The sequence below is a fragment of the Tauraco erythrolophus genome, chromosome 9 (genome assembly GCF_009769465.1).
Source record: "Tauraco erythrolophus isolate bTauEry1 chromosome 9, bTauEry1.pri, whole genome shotgun sequence".
Classification (NCBI taxonomy): Eukaryota; Metazoa; Chordata; class Aves; order Musophagiformes; family Musophagidae; genus Tauraco; species Tauraco erythrolophus.
This window is the reverse complement of record NC_141473.1, coordinates 27,994,994-28,017,898: the sequence shown is the minus strand read 5'-3', so window position 1 is coordinate 28,017,898 and position 22,905 is coordinate 27,994,994. Positions and strand designations below refer to the sequence as shown.

The following is a 22,905-nucleotide window of genomic DNA, read 5'->3' as shown; positions in this document are numbered from 1 at the left end:
TTGCCCAACACCTTAAATTCATTTAAAAGTAAAAAACGAGCCACCTTGAGTACTATCTGTTCTTCCAGACATTGTGTCAAATTGGAAAACTACAACACAAAGAAGTTACATTACCCCCTGCAAGCTAGAAAGCATGAATTTCACTCCTATGCAGAAGGGCTAGCCCAAAGACTACCGGCTCTCCTTAAGTCCCCCCTAAATCCTTTAAGTAGGACTTAAATTAGAAGTTATACAGGATTAAGGAGGTGGATACGTCTCATACTGGTCCTTCAGTACAAGAGTGAAGTTTACTCACATGAATCAGTAAAAGAGTCTAAAAATAAAGTAAAAGAAAATAAAACAATAAATGAATCTCCCATTCAAATTTGAGCTAACTATTATTACACTGACTTAAAAAGAAAGATAAGGTTGAGGGTGTTTTTTTTGAGAATACAGTGCTTATGCTGTTCATAAACCACAGGAGTTTGCAGTCCAACCAACCGCGGTGCATTAGGAAGTAAGCATTTAGCTTTTTGTTCCATATGCAACACTTGATCATTCTATTAATGAAAAACTAAATTTAGAAAGAAATTAGCACAATACAGTCCCTACTCTGAAAGCATTTGTTGCATGTGTCCACAACCTTGTATGGCTTATATTCTGCTCTCTGTAAGTGCATTTGACTAACAGTATCACTATCAAAGCCCTTCTTGATCTGTCTACTTCAGTTTTCTCCCACAATTCAATTAACTTTTTAAAAACAAAATATTGTCCTTTTAAATAGGCCAGACCTGATTTCCCTTCCATGTATTTGCCCAGAGTTTCCTAAATATGAATCCTTAGATTTAGATTCTTGGAATACATTCTGGACTCAGAATTATTTTTAAATAGCTGATCCCTGATTCAACTTTAAGATTAAGCAGCTGTGTTTTTGTAGGGCCAGGTACATCGCGATTCTAGTCCCTGACTGGAATTCTGCGTAATTTTGTTGCTAGTAAAAGCAACAGCAGTAAAAGCTCTGTATGATGTACTCAAGATAGTCCCGCAACAGGGGGAGGGTTTTTTTTTCATCTAGTGATATTCAACAGCTGACATACCCTATATTCCCTCTGTTATGCTACATAAGGTTCTTGAATATGCTCTTGGTAGTTCCAATTTAATATCTAATTCTTCTACAAAACTGGAAGTAGCTGGCTACATGAATTTCTAGTAGGAAATACAAAGCATACTCTTTTTTTGGTTTGAATTCACACAAAAACCTATAAGATACTGTGAACTTTAATACTAAGCTTTTGACCCAAATGTAATCTAATGCAAATACAAATGTTGCTTCACCAACAGCTTTATCACTGAGATTGAATTTAACGGCTTTTCATCTTTTGTTTAATTCAAACAAACAGAAAACTCAATTCTTCTTCACCCCATACTACACTATCACTCTTATAGACTGATTATAAAACATTCACCAAAAAAAAAAAATATAGTTCCAGCCGGAAAAAGAAGTTGGAGAGCCACAAGATGTCTCATTCTAATGTACCATCTCAGAAATTTTGAGCAGTCATGGTTATGGCTAAATTACAGACGAGACAACAGCACACACTGAAGCAGTGATGCAGGCATTATAAACCCCTAAGAGGCTACTGCAGCTATTACAGATTAGAAGTTATGCCACAGAAATTATGTTTCTAGAGGGGCATCTCATCGGTAAACAGCAGTAACTTAGAACTGACTCCCAGTGTCTTCCTCAGTTAAGCATTTCAAGGGCAATACTCAAGAGAAACTTACAGGGACTGTTTGATACTGGGCAGGATGTTCTGCTATTAGGTGGAATATTGGGTAATTTGGTATGGCTAGAAATGCCGGTATTTAGGTTTAGCAGAAGAAAAGTATTTATTTTTTGACATGTGATAGAGTTTCAGTGGAAAACTGCCATGAAAGAAGAGCTGTACTTATCTAGTAACATAGAATACAGCCCCTGTGAGATAGAACAGTGTTTTCATCCTTACTTTATAGACTCTAGGGCAACAAAGGCTAAAAGGTCAGATGAGAATCAGGCATCTAAAAAATACGCCTAAGAGAGGGTGTACACTGCATCACACTTTCTCTGCAGACTAGCCACTAACTTCACCTTGGCTTCTGCAAAGCCTCTCCCAGGTGTAAAAATAAGCTATTTTAGAACAGAAGGTTTTCTGAGTGTTTTTTTTTTTTTAAGTGTGTTTACAATCAATCATTTCATGAGCTACTGAAAAAAGAGGCAATCCAGGTAGCCTGAAAAGTCAGCAATATTATATTAGTTATACTACAAAAAAGGACTTTATTCTCAAAAGCTATAATAAAAAGCATAGCATTTGCATGGTTTTCCCATAAATACTACAAAAAAAAAGGAAAAAAAAAAAAGCAACTCAAACCCAAAAGTGGTTTCCAGATGAATTCACACATGCAAATGCAGTGGTACAAAGATGTCCCTAAGCTCCATTCTAACACAAAAGTTTAAGTTACTTATGATACCACAGAATCTAGGTACAAGGAATTTAGCCTCATCCACACTCTTATAGTCCTTTACTAAAGGACTAAAAACAATTTATATCATTTGTGATTTCTTTAATGTGATGCTGAGGGAAAGAAAGCCTTGGAAAAAAATACCCAGAAATGTTAAGCATGAAATGTTTAATCCTGTCTACACTTATTCTTCAGCTTTTGCCTTGACCTAGGCTCCGTAGACAAGAAATGCAAATACTGTTCCTTCACGTAATTGGGTAATCAAAAGCTTCACGTCTTCAGCTCCTTCTAGTGTCCTTTAATGCTTACACTTTCTCCAAATTAACTTAAGTGCTTTGTGATCCTCACCTGATACAAGGTGGTATAGGACTGTCTCCCATCTATGGCTATGCCCACTATACGATTGCTTTGTATATAAAACATTTCCAATGCAATTTACAAAACAGAACATCACTGAAATGTTTTCAACCTCAAGAAAAGCCAGTTGTATTTCAATAAACAGTAGGAAGATGTCTGGTGAGAGACATGTTGCAGAAGTTTATCTCTAGGGCAACAGCTTGACGTTTGAAAGCAAGCCCACTCGATCTGAGCACAGATTTGAAGATGGAAGCATCATTTCACCATGCACCAGGAAAGGCAAAACCTGGTTTATTTACTACTTGCTGTAATTACAGATCTCCTGTTGTCAGTAGTGCTGTTCAGTGCATGAAACAGTGTCGCTCTCACTGTCAATGGTAACACGCATTTCGATTAACGGATCTGTCATGGGGTAGGTACATCTGTACAGACTGCCACTCCTACGGACCGGGCTGAGACTCACCTGTGAGAGAGGGTGGGTTTCATGGAGCTCATAGAGTTCATGGGAGGTTGCATGGGTAGCTTCCCTGGAGGATCGTTCTGCCGGCTTTTCTGGTGGCGAAGCAGCAAGAGCCGTCCCAGCTCCTCACACCACGACGAGAGCAGCGCTGCGCAAACGGAACACAACGACAGTAAGCGCACAACCGAAGGACCAGCACAGCCGAGCGCAGATGCGAGCTACTGTAACGGGAGTCACAATCCGAACAGACAAACCCCAGGAGTGAAAAGCTCATCCACGAACCAGCACTCACATTATTATCCTATCAAATTGAGTCTGTAATTGCCCTACGCTATCGTTATAATATTTTTACACAAGTTACAAACATTCTGTGCAGCCCAGGAGGCACGAGAGAACTTGTCTGAGCTGAGTGGCACAGAGATGAAGAATGGATGAGGCGCAAGGACATGGGATAGCTGTCGTGAGTGAAAAAAGATGTAGAAGAATTCATTTCACACTAATAGAAACGTAACAAAAACATACAGAAGACATCATTCACAGAGAGGAGCAAAGAACAAGACGATCTCTTTTCTGTTTGGCTATTTTTGTGCAAAAGCTTAATTGGAGAGGCATGAAGAGAAACCAATGTGCAGGAATTCATTTCCAAAACAGCTATCAGCTACCAGTCTTGAATAAACAAACAGGAGAATATGGCCATACTGATGCGTGGACAGAAAGTTAGGCACTTTGACCTAGCGCAACCCCTAAATGTGTATTTCCATTATGTTCCTAATCTTCTGGTCAATGAGGGTAATTCTGTGCTTAAAGGAAAATCACCCTTATGAACTATGCAGAGATTTCCTAAAGGGAGGAAAAGCTTGCAGCTCCCTCTGATGACATGAAAGGGGTCATTATCTCTGAAAACACGGCCTCTCCCTTACGCACCCACACTAAGAAAAGAACAGCCCTGTTACAGCAACCAGCTACTTTGCAGTAAGCAGAGCTCCAGAAAGTGATGGTGGGTGAAATCTGGCTCCTGTGAGTGCACCCAGCCAAGACACCCCAACTGAAGCCTCCAGCGACAACCAACCGAGCCTCGAAGTTGCCCGTTTAATTCCAGCCTCAGAAGTGGCTCAGGTAGAAAGTCACCAAGGTACAACGCGGTGAAGAGTTTCACCAGAACGAAGTGCAGACTAATTGCAAAATTCCACAGTTGAAGAAACATTCTCAAGTGGAAAAGCTTGGGGTTTTTCTTTCTTTAAAGTATGCTTAACAAAACCCTCAGAACAAGAAAAGGCTTCATATGTAATTTTTAACTAAGTGCTTTCCTGAGGTGTTATGAACTGAACACAAATCAACAGATTGCACAAGCAGGTGAGAACCAGAGGACTACTCAAAACCCAAGGTGCCACAGCGGTTTAGAGTAGGAGAGCTCTACACGTTAGGCTTGCTGGTTTAAAAGAGACAAGTGCTGAATTCTCTAAAACTGAGACTTTTATTTTCATTTCTTATTTTTCTAATGGTTGTCTTTTCACCAAATAATATAACTATAAGCAGTTGCAAACTATCATTCCAGGTACACCACCTTCTTTTTTGAGCAGCTACTCACAGGTACTGTTAACACATACTTAGTAGAACAAATTCCAAAGAGACTAATTGTAAAGTTGTATTTGTAGGGGAAAAAAAAAGGAACCTGCTCTGCCAAGAACACCCACAAATACAATTTTTCAGTACTAGAAACAATTGGAATTTCTCAAGTTTAACGGCCACACAAGAAAAATACTTAAAGCCCAGGCCATTCCTGTGAATTAATCATACATTTGGACAAAGGAGAGGTAGCAATTTCATTGCGTTTATCAAGCAGAAGGTCAAGAGTGGTGTTTAGGGAAGCACTTTAGAGCTCTGCTGTGACAAAAAGGGGACACCGCTTCTTTATGCAACTAAATACGGCCACTCGGAAATTGTCAGCCTCACATGAAGCCTACAGAAAGCATTCCCCCGAGCTCTGTGAAACATTCCAGCAACGAGTGTCAGTCTAAGCTGCTTCTCTATTAGCCAAGGAATCTGTCAACAAGCATTTGATCAAATTATACTTACCTTTTATCCCTGGCATATCATTACTAATGTGCCAGTGACAAAGGCCCCCCTTCCCCCTTTTCCAGCCGCCTGGAGATATAAATCCCTGCCTCGCAGGGCTTCTTCCTGCACACCACGGCCACTTCAGCTCCGAGAAACACGAACAAAGTGTTCTGCCGAACACCAAACGCAGCCGTCACAGAGTAATAGTGGATGCTGAGCACTTCCACAGCCGACCGTAATTACTACAGTGTCAAATAGAAATCGTCCATCTTAAATGAGGCTTTCATGGGAGGAGGGAGCTGCTCCTCTGCACACCTATATGCACTCGACAAATAAGATAAAAAGCAACAACTCGATGGGTCTGAGGGCATGAAGCTGCAAACAAAAGCCGACCCTGCTTGGAAAAAAAGCAGAGTAATTCCCAGAAAAGTAATATACCAATGAGAAAGCATTGCTTTGGTGAGGTGAAGATGAGAAGATATTAATGAGTTGTTATTATTATTACCAATATCCAATACATGCATTTATAAAGGTGAAATATACACCATAAAGAATAAAGAGGTCATCAAGATAATCTGGACGGTTTCATTCTACAAGTTATCTGGAGAGGACTCACGTTTCTAGAAACTAAGAGACTGCAGGTATAAAACGTAACAAATTTACTCATCCCTATCACAGCACTCATTACAGAGAGGTTTAACCTTTCCTCCCCTGGGACATTTCGACTCATGTACCATGTATAATAATCGCTCTCTTCCCTGCGTTGGTGTTTGTGCAGGGAAGGAAAACAGAGCTATTTGTAGCTGTCTCAGGAGCTACAAGTCTCCTTCGATCCTGCTCAGAAGGAGCCAGCGCCCTCTAAAAGCGTCTGCTCTCCTCTGCTGGGAATACTGGGGTGGCCTCTCTTCTCCCCTGCCCGATCCACCTCCAGTGCTCTGCCCTTCGCTTGGTAAGATGAATATCTACCCCACACGCACATCTGGTACAGCTGGCTTCTGGAGAACATCACTTCCTAGGCTATTCAAGCAAGATGAAACAAACTCAAAATGAATTTACAGATTACGCTATTCATCTTTACTGTACTTAGTTATTGCTTTTTATGCTGACAGTATTAGGCGCATCTCAGCTCATTTACACTCAAAGCACGAGAAATTCAGTATCATACTATAATGAACAGATAAAGCAGCAAGCACAAAGGACAGCTACAGATGGTGCCAACAGTCAGTCTCTCCCTCTCACAGCACAGCCAAGCAGCTGCTTTTTCTCCCCCCTCCGCCCCTCCTCCTTGTACAACAGGAGCACAGATTTTGCAGATGGACCATCCACACCGTCTCTTGCAGCCTCTTGCTGCGGCAGTTTAATGATCAGGTTTAAATCGTGTTCCTGTGCTGCATTGCTACAATGTCCCTTGCATATAACCATGCAGCTTTCCTGTTTAAGTTGAAGTCAACTGTTGCAACGGGGGGAAAGGAAAATCCTTAAACATGTACCCCCCCACGCCCTCGTACACAGCCCAGGTGTAAAATACAACCTGGTTAACACATCAGAATTGACGTTTTCAACCCCTGTTCAGTCACAGAGGGCTCTGCCAGCTCATGCCAAAAGATGCATAATAACGGAAATCAAACGATGTGCTGACAGTTAAAGTGTATTCACACATTTATTTGGCTTAAAGGGACACACTCTGGGATGATTGGTGCAATATTTGACCTACTTTCTCCATTTGCAAAACCAGTATCATTCTTAATGGGATTGTGTTTTACTTGAAGCGTCGATGTATTTTCATAGGAATAAATCAGTATCGATTTGCTAAAGATGACTGCGTTAAGAAACCAACACGGAAATGAGCAGCCTCAGCTTTCACATTTGTGAAACAGAGAAAACCAGACACATTTAAAAAATTTTTTTAAAAATTAAAATTAGAGAAATTCCAATTACGAACAGCCCAAGGGGCTTCCCTAAGGAAGCAAGAGAAAAATCCTGTTCAGAGACACTCAGCTTGCTGCCACCCAGCCTCCTTTTTCTTTCTCCTTTCTCTGAAGAGGATCAAAAGTTGCAAGAGCATGTCTCAGCATAGAATGTGACTAACCTCTCCTTAAAATACTCATAAATACTCCCACACATCCAGAGCTGGCCATGCTTTATGTCCTTCTGGATGCCTCCAATAGTTTTAAACGCTTTCATTGAAAAAACCCTAAGACATTGCTATGTATCCATACTGTGATCCTGGGGACAAGGAGAGGGAAGAGGGCTGGAAGGCAGAGACTTACTTTTTTTTCCCCGTCAGTCTGAATCCCATTTCAAGCATTTCTCTGCAACCACAAAGAACAACTTTCTTGCTTGAAAGAGAAAGGAAGCAATTTTTATTTAATCCCTCGCCTCTAGGAGCCAGGTCTTTAAGAACGTGCCAAATATCACAAGATTTGCGGCACAATTATTAGGATCGGCCACATCCCCCAGTACTGTTCCTTTCCTGCGAGGGCCCTTGTGTGCTGAAAACCTGTCAGGCAGTATGGAAACAAAGGTCTCTGGTGCCTGCTCCATGGCACCTTCCCGTCCCTCTGAGCCGTGCATGCCCATCGCCCAGCAGTAGCACCATAACCACTTTGGAAGTGCTGGGCCCTTCCGTAAGGTAAGCCAAGGAGCTCGAGCTGGGGGAAGCCACAGATCATGCCCAGGCTGCCCACACTGCTTCTTGACAACAAATGATGCTGGCGTACTTGCAACAGTTACATGATGGATGCTGATGACGCAGTTCGAAGGACAGTTTATAGCCATGGCATCGAACATGGGTACAGTCCACTACAATCCCTTTTGGGCCAGGGAACAGAAAGGGGAAGGAAAACAGGCTAAGTGATCAATGCTACCCCATAGATTCACTAATGCGTTTCATTAGCTGCATCCACACCGGCACCAATAGCTGCAATCCTGTAACTGACTGATTTAACCCGGCGCAGTGCAAAGTGCTGTAGTAAGCATCTCCGAGTGAATGAGCCAGTGGGCTCCCTAGAAAGCAAAATACAGAGAAGCACGGCACTAATCTATTTACCTATTATGATACCCTAGTATTAGTTACAGCTTATCACCTCAGTAAATCACCGCCTCTTGTTAGGGAACGTGCTTAAAGGTGCAGCAAACTGCTATTTACAGGCAGACACTATATTTACAGCCACAAAGACAGGTGAGGAGGGGATAGGACAACAGCTCAGTAATTTCAATGCCTTCTGCTTCCCAGGAGACTGCTGGAGGAGCACAATAGGATTACAGCTTCCTTGCTGCAGTTAAGCTGCAGTAGATAGTTCAATAGGCAGACTGACAGACCCGTATTTCTTACTCACTGCAACGAAAATATTAGGAAAAAAGGAGGAGTTTGATTCTGAGAACTATCTGTTCAGCATCGTCTTGCTAGTTTGGTTTTGTGTCTCAGAAGGAAATGCATTTGGCTGAAAAGATATTTACAGCATAAGTAAGAAAATCCAGCATTTTTTCACAGATCATATCCATTAATTTTATATTGTTCTTAGAAACAAATTTGTATTTTTAACATGGAGAATTCCAGATAAGTGGAATACAGAGCTACCAAGGGCTTTCTATCCTCTTCTGCGTAGACTGCAATCGAAATACAGTTTTTATAAATCATCCAGTGAGATAACTTAGTGGGGTGGGAAGGGAAGCACTGAAGAGAAGGAGAGGAATCGAAATAACTATTGTCTTGGTTGTTTAAGAACGCTATTCTTCTTTTAACACGGAGAAACGGAGACTATATACTGTTTGGAAAAACATATTAAAAATGTTAACTATCTAATGCTCAATGTGCTGTAGTATTAGAAAATAACTCCAGTTGCATTAAATGGATGGAATATTTGTTCATAATTTTGGGAAGCAGTAAATCGGGGGTTTTCCTCGTGTTTTAAAAGCCATTTTGCTTTAAAAGAGCTAGGAAATGGAGAAATTGGTCATCCCAAACTATTTCAAGGACTGATTCTCCTGCAGCTCTCCTCCTCACGCGCTCCAGCAGAGCCTAGCAATGGCTGGCTAACCCATCGGACAGTCAGTCAGGGCGTGACTGCACGTCCACAAAGGAAATAGGAAATAGGATGTAACTATCCATTAGGAGAGATTCAGAGCATGCATGTTTGCCCCTCCTCGTCAGTTCTTTCAAGGTATCGCTACGTGTCCTAATCCTGCGACAGATGAGCCCTATTCCTGTCATTACACATGCTTCTGCTCTGTATCTGCCTCAATGCCGAGAGCAGAAAAGGAGCATACATAATGCCAATTACAAAGCAGAAGCAGTCATTTCTCAGCAGTCTGGCTGTTCAACACGGACTCGCAGCCAGCGGTTCCCAGGAGCCCACCCCTCCCTCCCAGGCCTACCCTCTCTGGCTGCCAGCAGATGCCCATTCTGCACGCAAGGGCCCACGGCACAGAGCCAGTGCTTGCTCCCAGGTGTTTGCTCCCACCTCATCCAGGGAGGTTTACAACCCAGTTGGCTGCTTTTTTGGAGTAGCTGAGGACTGTGCTTGCTGTTCTCCATCAGGCAAAATCAGTGATGTTAGCTTAAACAGTTCAAGTAAACAAGTTGGATTAAACTGACCGATTTTATCTGAAGTTAAAAGTACCAACACAAACCTGCTCCACTAGTACAGTAGAGAGGAGAGCAAGTTGTATCTTTGGTACCACCTCCAGATGCACACAGGTTTAAGGAGTGCTAGTCCCAGCAACCGCACAGCAAACTGCACGGAACGGAATTCCCCAGCAAAGTAAAGGGGGCACCTGGCTCAAACTCTGCTTCAGGAGGGATGAACTGCCTGGCTAATCGCAACAGGAATACAGAGTCAATAGCCACGGCTCAACATTGTGAAACAGGGTATGATATGTGTTGCTACCACTAATACCCAATGCTACCACTAATACCCAATGACCTTTATCACCACTGCCTTCTTCATTACAACAGCTACAGCTCTATCCCGTAGAAGCACCCAGCTTTGCCCCCATAGGATCTATAATGCAGTTACGTATTTTCATTAAAAAACGAAACACCATGCAGGTTTGTAGCAAAACAGATAACGCGGGGAATGCCTAATTAAACTGAATGTAATATTGAATTAATTAACAGAGGTTTTATTCAATACAACCCCTACTGCAAACCTGAGAGTTATCTAGCACATGCTTTCAAGGCTGCTGCATGAGAGTTGACACCATGTACAAGTGTGGTCATGAATATGGGTCCAGCTTGCCTTGGCATATCTTCAGCTCTTCACAAACACCTCTCAAGACATATATATAGGCTTCCCCAAAAGCTCTTGCCAATTGGAAGAGTACATGCTGCAGACACAGATTTGAACACTGCTATCCTTATCCCATGACTTCAGTGGAACCGGGATTCCCCAATTTCCTTCTACACTTGCCAGAACTTAGCAGAGCATCTTACCAGATTCAGCACATTAACTTTGAAGTAATACATTAAAAAACATAGCAACAATGACTCAATTTAGCAAGCACAAAACGCTCTGCACGGATCCAGACAAAATACGTAAGCATCTCATTTAGGCTTAGCTGTACCCATGTTGCTACATCTGAAAACATGACCCATTATAAAGAGAAGACAAAGCTGGTGAAAGGCCACCAGCAAGTGAATCCTGGATACGGCTTTCCGAAGGAAATGCACTCCAGTAGCATAAGACTGCTTGCTTTCTTACTCATCCAATTGTTGGTTTCACTGCTTAGATTTCAAACAACAGTGTCTTTCATTACTGCTGTACGCTTTTATCTTGTAATGCCAGTTCTAGTCATCAACAGATTTCACACATAATACACCAATCTGAAGAAGGGAAGTGACTCACTTTAACCCATCTTTGGCTAGATTCAAATCAGTAACCTGTAGAATCCACCTTGAGCCCTCCAATTACTACTGTAAAAAACTCCTGAGCTAACACTACCACTAACACCCAAAAGTACCAGAAAAAACTACCAGAAGCATTTCACCGGAGTTTGAACACAGGGAATCCATGCACAATCAGCACAGCAATGAAAGTTTGGAAAAAGGAAAATCTAGAGGCAGTCTTCGAAAAAGGAAAAGCAATGACTGCAGAATTGGAGGCCCAGTTCCCTACTGCAGAAAAATAACCCAAACTATTCGAAAGGATCAAGAGGAAGGTAAAAAACAAGTAACAACCGAAGTGGATTTGTCATGAAGAAATCATGCCGCACTTCTGCACTTTCTTTACATTAGCAGACAAGAGACCTTGAGTATAGATTAGTTTGATTTTAGTGAGGCTTCAGTGCTGCTTTACATGACGTTCTTACAAATAAACAGGGGAAATAAGGTCTAGCTGAACACAACACAAAATGGCTGGAAACTCAAGTTTACTGAACTATTAAACCAACGGTCAGTAATAGAAACAACCATTATCAGATGGGTTTTTGCAGGAGCTTGTTCTGGGTCTGAAATTACCGAATGCTTTGTTTATGGATATCCATGATGCAGATGGATAAAGGACTAGAACATGGGTCAAGCTACAGACAGCACAAGCTGGAAAGAAGTGTCAGTTCGATGCAGAAATCTGGTGCTGAAGTCATCTTGAAAAGCTGGATAAACAGTCTGAAACTAGGTCCAACAGGGACAAGTACAAATCACGACACTATGCACCTTCCCAACAATGGAGTGAGAAGCATCTCTGAGGGCAAGAATTGTCAGAAGCGGAGCTGAAGGCAGCAGCTGCGCAGAGGCTGAGCCGTGCCATGCTGCCACAGCAAACTCAACCAGCCTCCTTGGCTGCACGAGCGGAAGCCAAGTATGAAAGAGGCACACTTCTCCTTTCTCTCTACCCCACCACAACGTACAGCCACGGGAGGGAGTGAAAAGTCATCAGAATGAGTACAAAACAAGTTACCAATATAACCTGCAAGAAAAGATTGCATGGAGAAGGGGTTTGGGGGTTTTGGTTTGGTTTTTATTTTTAGAAGAGGCAAGACTGAGAGTAGTATTCAGATTTACTGAGTAACAAAGCATTATCCATATGCACAGCAGAAACACCAAAAAATAATACACAAAGAGACAGAAAAAACACAGTTTGGGTATTAGAAGCAGCCTAATGCTCCCAAATACCCTAAGGGGTAAAGTTGAGGAATCTCCAGGAACGGAGATGCTAAGGAAAGGTCAGACAAACATCCGGAGAGAATGGTGTTAGGGATTCTTCAGGCAAGGAGGCACGGCACAGATGACTTTTTGAAGTCTTTTGCAATCAAAGGAATCTGTGATTGTGAGCACAGGAATTTCAAACACCCTGCATCAGAAAAATATTTAAATCTGGTTTGTATTTATAATTATTCCAAAAAGACCAGAAATGTAAAAAATACTTAACATCTCAGTTAGAGACTGGGGAGTTCCTGCAGAGACTGCTGAAGTGGCCGTCCAGCTGCAAGGCCTGCTGGCTAAGTTTTAAAGATGAAAAGAAACCGAGAGCAGGTGATATGCTGAAGGTCACACCATTTGTGACAGAACGAGTCCCAGAACAGAGAGGATCACACACCTTCCTCTCTTTGCAAGGAAAAACCACAACCACCACATCAAGGGGTTACTGCTCTGTGCCCGCAGTCTCAATGCCGGCCATGGAACATTTTCAAACAACAACTGTAAAACATCTGGAGAGGCTTTCAAGGAGGAAAAAAAAAATACAAAAACCACACAACCAAAATTTATAGTAGAAACTTGTTTCCAAAGTTAACATTGCACAGCCAGAACTTCTGAGAAGGACCAAATGCTATTTTAGGAACTTTTGCTTCTTGGTTCTGCAGTCTCGCTTTTTGCTTTAATTTTACATTATTTTACATTTTTATGGGAAAAGAATGTTTTATCAGGTGTCCTCAGAATTTTTTAATTTTTCTATGATTAGTGTAATGCAACCATTGCCAACTTCTTTTTAAGTGTGGAAGGAAAAAAAAAGTTAATTTTCAAAGTTGGGGGTTGCAGGACCATTTTTCAGAATATACAAACTTTGTACTTGAACAGAACTAAGCTGAAAGCACTCTGACCCTATCCTTGTACCTTGTTTCTCATTCTTTCTGAAAGAAAATTACAACTACAGATACAATAATCTCTATGTGCTGAACAGGAAAACATTTAAGGACTTCAGCAAAGAGAAACTCAGACTATAAGAGTCTTATTCCTGTTTGAACAATACAGAGCAGACAGCCGTGTGCATGCACTGCAATTTCAAGGCAGTGATGTTTCCCATCTCACTCCCCAGTTAACACGTTAGTTTTCTAACAAAGACATTACTTCTCTTTTCCCCTCTGTGTCCCACCAACCCCACAAACTCTGTCATTTTCCCATTACTAGCAACCTGCTCTGCTCCTCTGGTACCAATCACCTTAAGAACTGCCTAATTAATTAACATTCAATTAATGTACCAAAGTTAAATGCCAAATAATTGTTCCCAAGCTGCGGTAGGAACTTGGTAACTCATCTGAGGAAGAGAAAGGCTTTGGTACCCTGAAAGTTCATTTCTTCTAGCGGTGTCCATTGGGCTAATGAACATTTCTCACCTCAAACATGGTTGTAGTAAAGGAGCAGACTTTGTGAGCCATGGATGCTCTTGTTAAGGCATTCTGATAACCTTTAAGACACAATGTGCACTATGTTTATTTTATTTATTATCAAAAAAGCAAAATTAGCAAGTCTTCTATGATCTGTTACAATTAGGGCCACAGAAAAAACTCAAGTTGGCATAAACCAAGAAACACCTAAATAATTCTACCCTGATCTTCAGATTATTTTGATTGTATTTTCATAGTACAAATTGTTCAGTACCAATACTGCCTTCAGGTAGCCCTGTCTTCTGCTGTCTGTGCCCATGCCCTGCTGTGGCTTGCATGCTCCCAGCCGTGCTGAAGAATCTCTCTGCATGACCACCCTGTGAACCTGACCAGGGATCTGATCTTCTGATCTGGCTAGGGTTTTTTGTCTTTTTTTTTTTTGGGGGGGGTGGGGAGGAGGTGGTTGTTAACATTTATTTGGTTTTGTTTCGTGTTTTTCGCCCAGCTGATGAATTCCCTGCTGCGGCTCAGAGCCTGGCCCCAGCACTGAGGCTACGGCACGCTGCAGAGGCAGAAATCAGCCAGCTGTTTCTCTGCACGGGTGGTATCCGAAGACACAGCTCCCATGCACGCGTACACGCCTCAGTACGATTAGCTGAGCTACAAGCACAGAGTGGTTTTGAACATGAGACTTTTATTTAAAATCCTAAGGATGAACATTAGTTTTAGACAGATTAGAGATTGCTGTTTCCTTGTCTTCAGGGGAATGTTTACAGTTTTACATAGGTAGAAATAGGTTATCTATGGAATAGGGGAGAGGTAAAAAAACCTGAACACGGCTAATTGCTTTTTACATGCATCTGGGGAAGACGCCAGTAGAAATCACAGCCCACACTGATTTTTCAATATCTTTTCTCTGTCTGAATATAAAAAAGCAAAGGGGAAGAAGAGAAGGGTTATTTGTGACTACCTCATCCTATGTATGAGAAGAGCAGCCGGCCTAATTTCTCACAGAGGGCATCTGGCCCCCTCTCCCCACTCACAAGTGCTATAATTTCAGAACTGGAGCACTCTAAGATAATGCCATCACTGCTCTTGCCATCTATAAATAACAACTGCATTTGGATCCAGCCGAGTCACGTGGAAAAGCTGGCCAGCGACACGTACATGTGTGTGAGCACGCATTTGGAAACCCAAATAATTCCAATAATCTTGCATGAAATAAGCTTTAGCTTTCCAAATTTAGCTCTGGTCCACGCACTCCCTGCGGCTCGCGGATGACTGCTATTGTTTTTTTTTTTCCAACACAGCTCTTCCCTTGGAAGGTGCTGACTAGGGCATTAGCAGGGTATTGTGCAAAACTGTATCATGTGCTGCTGCGCAGACAGGCTGCTCGGAGAGGCAGACAAGAATCAATTCCTCCAGCAGCTCTGCTAACCCTCCCTCCCCTCTCATTGACATCTTATCGCAGCCACTGAAAAGGCGAATGGGCCCGAGCGAGGCAGCCATGGGGAGGGGTGGGAGGGTGAGAAAGTGAGACAGACAGCACAGCATGGATGCCACACGCTGGAACAGTTTTTCGATCTTGCGCCGAACTGCCGCATGAGTCTTCCCCGCCTCCTGCGAATATTTCAGGCGGAGGATTGGGACGACAGAGAAAAGAATATGGTCCTAATGACATGTGGAACCAGGTTTTAGAGCCAGTTTTCCACAGCAAATCTGTTAGACCAGTGCAAAAAGATGATTTTAAAAAAATAATTAGATAATTTGGATGCTTAAACAATTCCACAGCTTTAGTAACAAACACAAATAGGAAACCATTTCGGATGAGTTCTATGTGACTCCTCAGGGTGTTTTCTGGGAAAATGACTAGAATACAACCTGACATGACCAATAGAGTCTACAAAAAATGTTGTTTATGCAAGACTGTAATACCCACAAGACATTATCAGGGCTAAGATTTTAATCTTTGGAAGCTAGAACTGAAGAGAGTGTATACTGAAGAGGAGAGGAGAAAGGAAGAGGGAGGGCAGCGAGGGACCCAGAGGATTTCCCAAGACTTCAAGCCCTGTTAATTCTGTGGAGCTTTTCACAGGGACAGCGTTTCTGTTTCACAGCCTGCAGAAAAGCAGCAGTTTATACCAGCACTGAGCAAACATCCTATCTAAATAGCAACCACATCTATTTTATGTTCCCAGAGCATCTGGGTAAGAGGAATCAAAACGGACATTGGAACACCAAATATTACTGTGAAACACACAGTATCCAAGCAGATGGTAAACAAAATTCTCCATTCTTGGTCAGAACCAGTTTGAATTAGCTCCTGCTCCTACTGAAATTGGTAGAAAATACCATAAACAATTTTAGTGGCAGGAAGGCTGAATCTCTTATATTACATATACACAACTTCTACCAATCTGATCCTTTGTTTAAAAAAAATACATTATTCTAAGTGTACTTGACAAAATGTAATTTCTCCTTTATACACTGACAAGTACTTTCCTGTTAGTCTAGCAGGTGATAATTTTCATTTTAGTGATGTAAACTAAGAGATTATGTGGTAAAGTGGCTAAAACAGAGGGTCAAAACCAAGATAAATGAGAGCAAAAGATAAGATAATATGTTCAAAAAAGATACGGTTTCTGAAAGGTTAGAGAGATGCATTTATTGCCTACAGACTGTGCCTGGCTACTTACTGTCTGGAGACTACATAAATGGCCTTTCACAAACACATAAGAACTGGCTCCTTCCATAAGGAACTTGAAAGAAATGCAATAAAAGTTCAAAAACAAGATGGCATAGGCAAAAATTTCTCAGGGAAATTAACACAGGAATGTTTTCTGGAAGGAGCCGGCTAGTTGAAGGGCTTGAAAGAAAGAAGGGGTTTGCAGCCAAGTATTAGGAAATTTTCTCTAAGGGGAATAGACTGAAGTAATTTTGAAAACATGAGGGTGGAGGAAGAGATGAGGAGAACCCTCAAAAGCAACAGAAACTCAGAGAACAAGGATGGAGGGAACAAGGAACAGACCTGAGGGCACTGGCTGACTGTTTAATGAGAAAGGAGAATGGGTAATTACATGGCCTCCAAGAAGGTGTGATTTTTATGGTTTTTCTCTCACTGCATATTTTTTGTCCTGTACTTTACTTTGAGAACAAGTTTCTACTGCATTTTCTTCCTGCTTAGAGCCCATATATGCCCCTCTCCGCAGATTACAGCTTGCAAAGCTCGAGAAGTGAGCCAGTGTGAACCTCATGAGGTTCAACAAGGCCAAGTGCGATGTCCTGCACATGGATCGGGGTCACCTCCAGTATTAGGCTGGGAGATGAAGCGATTAAGAGCAGTCCTGTGGAGAAGGACTTGAGGAAACTGGTGGATGAAAAGCTCAGCATGAGCCAGCAATGTGCACTTGCAGCTCAGAAAGCCAACTGTATCCTGGGCTGCATCCAAAGAAGCGTGGCCAGCAGGTCGAGGGAGGTGATTTTGCCCCTCTACTCTGCTCTTGTGAGACCCTACCTGCAGTACTGTGTTGAGCTCTGGGGACCCCAACACAAGAAGGACAGGAACCTGTTGGGGTGGGTCCAGAGGAGGGCCAAGAAGATGATCCGAGGGCTGGAACCCCTCTCTTATGAAGACAGGCTGAGAGAGTTGGAGTTGTTCAGCCTGGAGAAGAGAAGGCTTCAGGGAGACCTTATTGCGGCCTTCCAGTACTTAAAGAGGGCCTACAAGAAAGATGTACACAAACTCTTTAGCAGGACCTGTTGTGACAGAAAAAGGGGTAATGGTTTTAAACTAAAAGAGGGCAGATTTAGACTACATATAAGGAAGATTTTTTTTTTTAATGAGAGTAATGGAATACTGGAACAAGTTGCCCAGAGAGGTGGTAGATGTCCCATCCCTGGAAACATTCAAGGTCAGGTTGGATAGGGCTCTGAGTAACCTGATCTAGATGAAGATGTCCCTGCTCACAGCAGCTGGGTTGGACTAGATGACTTTTTAAGTTCCCTTCCAACCCAAACTATTCTACGATTCTAAGTAAGCCTTCCAAAAGCCAAATTGTCCCAATTTAGTGAAATTCAAATAATATCTAATCTTGTCTATTGCAATGTAAATCAATTTGCATTAGCAACCTGCAGTTTGGTGTTATGAAAACTAGAAATGACAGCATTTCAAAATTTGACATTTTGTGTCATTTCATTGATGTTGGAGAAAAAGCTGCTCACTGGAATTGCTCCTGCTCAGATACTATTCATGCATCATCCTTCTACCTCTTTCTTAGCACAACTGTCTTGAAAGAAAAAAATTGTCTCCTGGATTTCACGTTGATTGTCAAGATCAATTCAGGATACCAGCTCCAGTTCCAAAGGTTCTCAAGAACAGTTAAAAAAAAAAAAAAGGAAAAAAGGAAAAAAAAAAGGGGGGGGAGGGGGAAGAAAAAGGGAAAAAAGAAAGAAAATAAAAAGAGGCAGGCAGGGTAGCTTTTGACTGGTGTTGGCCAAAAAAAAATGTTAAAAAAAACCCCATTTTTAAACTTCCTACACAACATAGTTGTTCTCCCTGTTTTCTGAGTCATATCTGTTCATGTTACTAAGAAAGCCCCACAGAGCCCATATCGCTAGAGAAGAACAAGATGTATTTTCAACAAGACTGCTGGCTGCTTCCAGCTGCTGCAAAACCTTTATTTTCAGAAGTGATAAAAGCAGCAGAAAAAACACTGTGAATTTCAGGTTCCAGATACTTTAATTCATAAACCAAGGAAGGTAACAGCAGACATTGCCTGTCTGTCTGGCAAGATGACTCTTGAAGGATGGCATTGTGTTTCCTTCTACCTTTATACAGTAGTTACAGCCATTAGGCCAGAAATGTTATTGAAATTTCCAGCATGATCACAAAAATCCTACGCATGTACACTAATACAAAAAAAAAATTATAGGTAATAAAAAAAGAATAGGGCAGAATATTTCCAAATTGCAAAATACTTCAGTTTTCAGGAAGCAGGATTCAATTCTAAAAATACACACATCTTAGTAACTGTCTGTAACAATTATTTTGTAGCAGCATCCTAAATCAGGTGCTTTTCAAATGCAGAGTTGAGCACTGCCACATGATCAAGACCATGTAGCCTAAAAGATACACATGTAAACAAAGCACTTCTTTTATCTGCAAGTCTCTGATAAACACCAGCTAATCCTCACCTAATCCTGTGAAGAGAACATCATCCTAGTTTCACAAAGAGGGAAGCTAAGGTAGTGAACTAATCCTTCGGGAAAATACTCAGGTTAGAATGCCAGAGAGACTAGTTACTGTCTAAAGGTACCGTGAAATCACATCTAGTTGCCACCAGGGTGAGGGACTCTGAGGCTACTGACTGGTAGGTCTACATGAAAATTTCTGTCCGTTCTGATGCGTTTCTGCTGCTTAGAGTATTCCCTCTCCCCGAGGGACCTGTTGGGTAACTGTTGACATAAAAAGACCAGGAAGGAGAGAATGGGTTTGGACATCAACATAGAAACAGGATTTTCGCATGTATAGAGCAGGGTCTTACAAGGGAGAAGGGAACTCCTCTGGCTGAAAATAATGTCAGTCATCAAGGACACACATTCACAGTCATCCATAGCATCCTGAAGAAGAGAGGATCAATGCACTCTACATCAGATGTGGGATTAGAGCTCAGAGGCTCTTTTCCTAGCCTAGATGCAGACCACTAGACCATGCTAATCTGACAGGAGTTCCTGCAAGGCAGCTGAAAAAAGCCCAGACTCAAGTTGCAGAAAAGAAATCAGAGATTCTAAAACCTCTTTGCAAATTCTTGCCCAAGCAAATGTGCCACTGAACACTAGAGAATAAATAATAACAAAGTGGCAAAGGTTAAAAATCTTTTTTAAGTGGACTTCCAAGCATACGTATGTGCTGGGAAAGTGCTTGACTCTGCAGCCTGCGTGACACCTCGAGCAATGACTGCAGAGAACTTCAGCACCAGTCCAGCAACTTGAGCCAGAACGTTAAATAGAGAAAAGAGGGTTCAAAGCTGAAGCCTAGGATCAAGCAATCAAAGCTTTGAAGTGAAATAGTCTAGTTCACTGCAGTATTTATAAAAGGTAGTATCTCAAAGCTTTCATGGAGTACAGACTAAGCCCCCGCTCATACAGCCTGGAATAAACTAATAGAGAAGGTACGTTTAAGGATGCCTTGTAAAGCAAAAATGTATTTCATCCTTGAAAAAAATCTAGGAATCAAAAAGGACAGCAGAACACAACATGAGTAAGCCAACACGAACAGCTTTGTAAGATAAAAGGGATGTATTAGAAAAGGTATAAAGACTTCATACGGGAAGACTGGAAGAACGACTGATTACATGATCTATAGCAAACATTACTGTAGGTATCATGATGAAACAAATGAAAACTTTTTATCAGACACGTTCTTGACTAACAAGTTTCTGCAGATAGACACTGATTGAAAAAACAACCAGCAAAGCCCACAACCTGGACCTTTGTGGACTAAGGTGAGGGAGAAAGAGTAGATACAAAGCACAGTCACTATACTACTGAGAGAGAACAACAGAGCCATTAACAAAGTTGTAATCTCTTGCAACTGATCCTGCTGTGTCCAGTGTTCCAGATATTCATAAAGGACAAGTCATAAGGTCTTTAGTAAAGACCTCTTTTAGTAAATTGAGAAAGTACAGTGGATCAAACCATTGGTCACTTGAATTCAGGGAGTATTTTCATCTGTATTAGGCAATGAAGGAAGTATTTCCAATGTGCTTACTTTGTCAAACGCACCTTACAAGGGTCAGAGAAGCCCTTTCCAACGTTTAGACAGACAATATTAGGTCAGAAACTTAAGAACTAATCATAACCTTCCATAGATGTAGAACTGAAAGCACAACAATCTCAATCCTCAGACACATGCAGGCAAGTTATAATTAATCCCCAATTCTAAGCAAACCTTTAAAGCACAGGAAATATTCCTTTTTTAGAAAGGACCACCCAGCAGTGTTTCATTCAACACTGAGGTTTTTCATAGGCTTTGTCTACCAATTTGATGGTACAGTGGAATTTTTTTTAATTCTTTGGGAACTTGAATTTGATCAAGATAAAAACTGGCTATCTAAACATCACTACTATAACTACAAAGGCAGGAGTGGCAGAGAGATCCATTAGATAAGCACAACTGAAGTGCAAAAAAAAGTAGCATTAAGTAGTAAGGTGAAAGGACTAAAGTATAAATCTACTCCAATCTTTGGAGCAGAGACTGTCTCTTCAAACGTGTTTGTACAGTGCTCAGCACAATGGGCATTCTGATTTAGATATGAGCACTAACCAAATATTAATAACTAATAATAGAAATGCCTTAACCTCAACAAAACAGGACATCTGTAACTGGCATTTTTTAACGGCGGAAAGAATCAGGATCGTAAAAAAAATCCTATCCAGTGAAATATGAAGAGTGACAGTATCTAAATCTGGTGAAATCACATAGCATTGTAAATTACTATCAACAATGTCAAAAATATTATGTTATCATCTCCTGGGTCACAACTTGCACCATGGGGACTCAGCAATTCTGGGTTTAGCTTGTTAAGTTTAAAACCGCATATTAAGCAATGCTTTGGCTATTAGCAGTAAAGTACACTCAGAACAAGACAGAAGAAACCAGTCACATCTGCTGTAAGAAAAAAGTTAGTTGCTGTTACCTCACCTAAGACATGGTAAACACAACTGGATAAACCAAAGACAACCAAAACCAATGTGCAAAAAACCAAAAATAAACAGGAGAAAGGACGGACACAGTAGGTGAGGACATGATTCCCATGCACTAAAAAACCCAGCCAGGAATGGGCACAAGAAGTAGGAGGGCACTACTTAAGCTGTGTTTGGAAACAGCACATAAGACAGACCTGCTGATCTGCTCAGGGGAGAACAGGAGAAGAGGGGAGGAAAAGCAGGAGAGAAATGGGGGTGGGTGGGCAGTAGGAAATGAAAGAGTCATGTTTCACAAGCTCTCCCATTACCCTCCTGCACGCATGCCATGCCTCAATTTGAGAATCTCTTTTCTACCAAGGACACGAAAGGAATGAGGTCCCAGCAGGTCTTGGCATGGGAGGACACTTGATCCCCACATCGCTGACCCCCGCAGTAGACCGCAGGCTGAAAAGAGGCTTGGGTTGACTCAGGAGTGAAAGTAACGATTCAGCACATTAACTGACCAACTCCAAGGATTATGCTTTAATTAGCCCATGGTATTCTTACATGCGTAGAAGTTACCTGTGGTGATGTCTTCCTACAAACAGTAGGAACAAAGGTTTTTTGAGGATTTATGATATTCAGTTACAAACAAATTCAAGTCTAACTGATGATGACTGAACTCGAGAAAACTAATGTATAAAAGCACATAAACACTTTGGATATTTGGCCAAAAGCTTATGATACAAGCCTTTTCCTCTCCCTCTTTATTCTAAGCAGTTACTGTGGTTCAGAAAGCAGACTGACTCCATCTACATTAGAATAAACTGACATTTCAGCAACTGAAAGTCAGCCAGACCACAGGCTTATCTGAGCTAACCCTTACTACTTGCGTAACAATACTGACCAGAGCTCCAGGCTGCAAGGGAGGGATGCGAGGGGGTGCATCCCTCTGTGTGCACACTTCCAACCAGCTAACTCAAGGAGTAGACAGGGAACTGACAGAGTAAATGGCATCATAAATTTTTGACCCTTAAAGGAAAAATTGACATGTTGTTTCATGTTATTCAAATCAATTACAACCTCTGTACTCCTATCAAAACAATTTCAGGTTATACAGCTTGCTTGTACTAGAAAAATTAACTATGAAGAATAAAAAAAAACATTTATCTGAATGCTTATGCTGGGTATTACTCCACTACTTGCAAATTAGTATTCCATTTGCACAGTTACAGTAAAGTAAGTTGCATTCAATTTATATTAGATCAGTTCAACAGTAATAAATTCAAAATGGTCCACCTCAGCAATCTCTCAGCTTCCACATT

The 22,905-nt window shown here is 41.5% G+C and overlaps 1 protein-coding gene across 1 annotated transcript in view; it reads right to left on the bottom strand.

The window, feature by feature from the left end:
• The window catches only part of ZMIZ1 (zinc finger MIZ-type containing 1), a 155,850-nt gene that overhangs the window by 45,302 nt on the left and 87,643 nt on the right, over positions 1 to 22,905 (bottom strand). Inside the window, exon 4 of the mRNA XM_086616467.1 lies at positions 3,299 to 3,443. Within this exon, the coding sequence (XP_086472593.1) occupies positions 3,299 to 3,443 (145 nt within the window). The remainder of the gene's footprint in view (positions 1 to 3,298; positions 3,444 to 22,905) is intronic.